The 6,000-nt window shown below is 33.0% G+C and overlaps 1 protein-coding gene across 1 annotated transcript in view; it reads left to right on the forward strand.

Moving 5' to 3' along the window:
* LOC107195151 (protein tramtrack, beta isoform-like) overlaps window positions 1-4,325 on the forward strand; it is a 51,449-nt gene extending 47,124 nt beyond the window's left edge. Inside the window, exons 5-6 of the mRNA XM_015584938.1 lie at window positions 1,614-2,000; window positions 3,984-4,325. Coding sequence (XP_015440424.1) covers window positions 1,614-2,000; window positions 3,984-4,259 — 663 coding nt within the window. The 3' untranslated portion in view covers window positions 4,260-4,325. The remainder of the gene's footprint in view (window positions 1-1,613; window positions 2,001-3,983) is intronic.
* Window positions 4,326-6,000: the final 1,675 nt, after the last annotated feature.

Below are 6,000 nucleotides of genomic sequence, written 5' to 3' on the forward strand. Positions count from 1 at the left end.
TAAGGTATGTGCTTTTTTGTGGGTGGAGGCATTTCAGATTTCAAGGTCACCTTGATTTTGTTTAACGGAATGACCTATTTTTTGTATCATAAATCGATAGAATCTCAAATTCTAAGTAAAAATGTAGTGACCTTCATACGTCCTGAACCTAATAGTTAACGTGATATTTACAAAATAATCACTGTATTGAAATCGCTGTATTGAAGTTGGGGGCATCAGTTCGAGCACCTATAGTTGCCAGATAGTAAATACGTATTAAAAATTATTTTGTAAATAGCTCGTAAACTATTAGGTGTAGGACGTATGAAGGTCAACGCATTTTTACTCAGAATTTGATACTTTATCTAACTATGGTACATAAAATAGGTCATTCCGTTATAAAAAACAAGGTGACCTTGAAATTTTTGAAATGCCTTCGTCCACAAAAAAGCACGTACATTACAAGATATGCCTCTTGATGCCATTTAAGTTCCATGCCCCAAAATTTTCATGAAGTGTACTGTTACGTCATTATTCGAGGTGATCAAGTTAGCTGAGACACCTTGTATAATATTTCTTGTGTTCGAACCTATATTCATGAACAATGGTAAGATTAAAATTTACAATGCAACCAACTTATTAGTTTGTTATCGATGTAGGTTAAAAAAGTCACTGTAAAGCGAGACATTTTTGCATTCTAGAATTTTTACTTCGTTCTCAGGTGAATTAAAGTTTATCGATTGGTATCTGATATGATTATATTTACAAAAGATGGTAGTTGATGATAATTTTACAGAGGAATATAAATAACTATTTAATGCAAGTAATCACCTTGGAAATGTTTATAAATACGATAATTTCCATGTTAAATGTTTAAACATTTTTTTTAAAAGTGGACTCATATACTTAATAGATTTAATTTGCACGTTTTATTATTTTTGTTTGTTTTAAGAAGTATATTCGTTCTGATTCTCAGTCCTGTATATTTCCGCACACACTAAATAAGTTACGAAATTTCATTTTTTGATCACAATTTACGTATTTATTAATTCGTTCAACACAGTCTCGTGCTTCTAGACAATCTACACGCTTCCCATCGTTTAAACAGAATTTACGTGACATTTATGTCACTTCTGGTACGTACTCTCTGAGTCTGAAAGAATAAAAATTAAAAAACTAACGCCACAAACTAATAGACACTCTTGGAAGAATTATTTAGTTAGAACGTCAGTATTTACTCATCTTATGGTATATTCTCTTGATATCGTACCAATTTATTTTTAACTCTTTAATTGACTTACTCCTTGCTGAAAGGTAATTGAATACTCAAAATGTATGCATTCGCTATACATAACACATAAATTATCTTTTTTTTTGTTTAAATACAAGTTTCATTCACTACACATTGTTTAATATTTATTATCCATACTGTTCGTACATTTTTAATATCGAATCATCGTTCCAAAAGTTAAAAAAGAAATCTGTTTCCTGTACAAATGATTAACTTGTACTTTATTATATGCCTCAAACGTTGCTTCATCAATTTCATATTAAATTCTTCGCTCATTGACATACACCTATTTTTGTAAATTTGCAAGTAGTTGCGAATACAACACTTCTATTTCATTCCCAAGGATTCTTCAAAAAGTACCGACGAGAGTACGAGGTTAATGATTAAAAGGAAGAACGAGCTTTCGAAGAGGACAGGACTGAACGATGGAAAAGAAACCAGGCCGATATTGTCTAAATCCGATAGGGCTCAGTACAAACCTTTCTCGTGCGATCTTTGCACGCTGGCGTTCACAAGGGCTTCTCACTTAGCCAGACACAGAAGAGTACACACGGGGGAAAGGCCGTTCGCCTGTAGCATTTGTCCACGAATGTTCGCCAGACAGGATAAATTGAAGCAACACCTGGATTCGCATTTGCAATGGCCGAAGAGAAAAAATAACATGTCGCACACCAGTTGCCAGTCGACAACGCCTTCACCAGGCAAAGGAAAAAGGGGCAGACCAAGAAAGGTTAGATATTTCTCTATGCGCATACAGGATGCGGCAAATTTAAATAAACGATGTGTCTCCTGAATAATTAAGAAATTAATAGAAGCCAGTATTAAATACTAATATATACTTTTTATTGAAACTTTAGGAAAATTATTCGCTCGTTATTTAAATAAGATATCAGTTACATGGCCTCAAATAGCAACAAGGCAAAATTCAGCTCTTTTTGCCACGTTTTACTTCACTGACAAAGAATGTTCGCGAAGTGATACATACCGATTTTTCTGTAACATTACCCAGTTCTTTATGGAACCAACCTAAGAATTTTGCTGTAACGCACACAACACTCGAATTATTTTAATAATATCACTCAACAATTTCTACACACTCCTTTAATATCTAACTATCTCTATGATGATTTCCTAAGTTATTCTATGATTATGAAATGATGATTCCTAAGTTAGTCCTATCTGCACTGTTGGTTAAAAAATATATAATCGACCTAACAATATAAAATAGAAACGGGGGCTAATTCAAATCGCCTAGTTACTACTGGAGCTCCCTGTTTTAGGCCACGCGTTTCAGAGTACAGCGCGGTAAAAGAGGGAACAATGCTATTTTGGGGGAAGTCGTTTAAGGCTCCAGCATATTGTATTTCCTTAAAGAATTTCTAAATTTTTGGATTGATATTAAATATTTTTTTTAGTGTCGACTACGTCATGCAACTTTCTCTATCCGTGATATGTTAGATATGAAGGCAGTTGTTAGAGCTAGAGAATAGATCCACAAGATTTTTGTAAATTTCTTTTGTACTGTACCTCAAGAACGTCGAAATTTGAGTAAACTCTGGTTGAATAAATTATTGTTACTTGTTTGCAAATAATGAATTATTAAGTGTACCAATAAGTAGCCTACTATTTCTAATGAAATTCTATATCTGTTCCGCAATAACTCAAATTCCTATGCTGTCTTAACAATATTTAAAGTAGTCCTTAGCAGCCTCCATGATTTTCAATAAATAGCAGATCGGAGAGATATTCCGAAATTAAACCGTACCGTCAGCACCTATATTGAAATCATATTGAATTACTTATTGGTACACCTAATATTTTATTTCTTAAGTATCAATATATCCATGAATCCACTGGGATTTTACAGTACCACTATTCTACTTTCAACTTATTGTTAGTGTTTTCTGAGATAAATTGTAAACATGACAATTCTGTATGAAAGAATGGAACTAATTATAGTAAGGTTATTGCTATTACCCGGGTACCCGAGTATACATGAGATATCCGAATAATAAGACAGCCGAAAATCTCGATTCGGGAGTCAATCGTATTTCGACCATTTTCGATCGATACGGGCACTAAACCGGAATAAACTGAGAAAAACTGAAAATGATATTACAATAATAAAAATAATAATTATTTTAATATAATAATATATATTATTATATTATTATAATTATTCGATCGTAGCCGCGTATATGCATTACTTAGCACCATACATATATGTATACTAATAATACATGTTATTACATGATTATATTATAAGAATGAGTAAGTCATGTTTTTGCAGTGTAACACGAGTGCTAAGTAACGCAGTATGCCTACGCGGTTGCGATCGACTTCCGAATAGAAATTCTTGACGGTCTCATATATTCGAATATCTCATGGATACTCGGGTACCCGGATAATTTTTGTATACCCGAGTATCTTATAAAGTTACAGCTCTAAATTATAGTACACTCTATGTACATTATTTAATATTATGTATATTATTCAACCTTTCGATTAGTATTAATAATCCTCATCCGAATGCAACAAAATTAAAAGTCCTTTTAAGTTCTCTCAAGGATTAGAATTAAACTTTACGTCGCAGTTGTTTCTAACATAGGTAAAATGACCTAAACAAGGATATGAAATTTTCCAAAGACAGTTCTACGAACCCAGATTCAAGCAAATGGGTGCAAATAAATAACGTTTAAATTATTTGTGACAGGTAAATTTGGAACAATCGGCCATGGAGGAGATTTTGAAGTTTGGCGAATTTAGTTCTCTGCTGAACAAATCTCATTCGGCGAATTCGACAGTGAAAAGCGAAGATTCCGCGTCCAACGATAACGAAAGGAAAGTCGACGATCAGAAAGACGAGATCGCGGAGCAAAGGGACGAAGAGAAGGAAAAGGACACGGACGTGGACACGGACATGGACGTGCACAAAGCCAAGGACAATTACAGTTGTCAAGTGGAAACGGGTCAAGACGACACCGTTTAATAAGCCTCCTTCGATCCTCCATTATATTCTTGCAAGGAATATTTTTGCACGAGTAAGAGGATCCACCTAACCCATTCTTACTTTTAGAGTGTTGTGAAAGTATCGAACTTCCTTCGATTGATGTCGCTATCCAGGTACTTTTTTGCAATTTCTTTTTTCTTTCGCATGCGAAAAAGTAAATTATTATACAATTGTTCGATTGAATTTGTATTTCTTGAAGTTTAGAATCGACTATTCTCTTCAGCCTTTTGAATATTTCCTAGCCATTTCTGATTGGATTGTCATACTTTCCGTTCTATCTTAAATGTTTTGATTCCTTAAAACGCAAAATTTATACGTTCCGAAAAAGCATAAAGAACTATCAACTGTTTTGTATATTTATAAAAAGGATTATCTGTAGACCTATGCTAGAAATATTTTTGCTATCGATAATGCTATTTAAAAACGTACTGTTTCGAAATTAAGTATTTAATATCACGAACAGGAAAACATAGAACTCTTTATGGTGGGGCGTAGGCCATGGTATTACGTAAGAAGACTTGATTTCCTGTTGGGAATTGAATCAGTGGTGAAATAAATTCTAAGAGGAAAATAGTTTCTTCATACGAGACTTTGTTATAGTATTTTTTTTTATTGTTGAATGTACGCAATGCTTTGTTGTATTATACAATTACCTACAGATAACTGTTGAAAACATATTTGTTTCAATTTTCTCAAAAACAAAAAAGAAAGATACATTGTACGTTTTATAATTCATTTATTTCATCTATCAGTCTGTTAAAAATTGTGTGTCTAATATTCATTTCGAATTCAAGTAATCAAGAAATGAAACAATTGGGGTAAGAAGTGAAAGTGGTGTTATCAATATTTGGAAGAAGAGTGTGTTAAAAATATTTAAATTTATTCCTTTGAAAACATAGCCTCGTATAGGAAGTTTCTGTTCTGCATTTCTTCTACTGTTCTACATATAAATCACAGTATTTCCACCTAAGCCACGATTTACGTCTTATTTGATACAATGGTAACGTCTCTTTTATGGAATCATGAAAAACGTTGTTTTATTAGTACGCGTATCTTCGACGTTACACAAGTCACGTAAGAGTTACTATATTCGATACCGAGTACTCTTAACGAATCCAAATCTAGAAATATTTCTTTGGATCACCAGTTCGATGTTTGCAAAGAATCCCGTTTGTATACAATTATTGTATAGCGTCGTCCACGATGTTCAAGGGGTTTGAAACAGAAGTGAACTTTACAAATGAACGAAACAGAAGACAAAGTTACACATTTTTGTACAGTTTGGTACATCGATCATGAACTTTTGTAATAATCCCGATAATTAAATTGTATTGTAATAATTTAGTCGTATACAACCGCATATAAAGAGTAAGGTTGTTCTGCTACAAAATTATGACAGCACAGGTATTGTAATTTAACGATGAGACTCGAATGTCTCAGGACATCTGATGTTAAGGAGCAAAATTCAAGAGGTCTCAAAACATTTTGCAGAGCTTTAAAAATATGGAACATTCTAGTCATCGCTAAACATTTTGTCACAATTACAGTAGTATACAGTTGGTTTCAATTTTTGCCTGAATTTTTTCTGTGAAATGTCATAGTAATCAGTAATTCCATAATTGTGAAAATTATAAATGTTCTTATACATTGAGGGTATGGAAAAGTAATAACCGCTGCATTTAAGTTAATGTTATGATTTTATTTTATTTCATCGATAAAT

This window comes from Dufourea novaeangliae, unplaced genomic scaffold (genome assembly GCF_001272555.1).
Source record: "Dufourea novaeangliae isolate 0120121106 unplaced genomic scaffold, ASM127255v1 scaffold59, whole genome shotgun sequence".
Lineage (NCBI taxonomy): Eukaryota > Metazoa > Arthropoda > Insecta > Hymenoptera > Halictidae > Dufourea > Dufourea novaeangliae.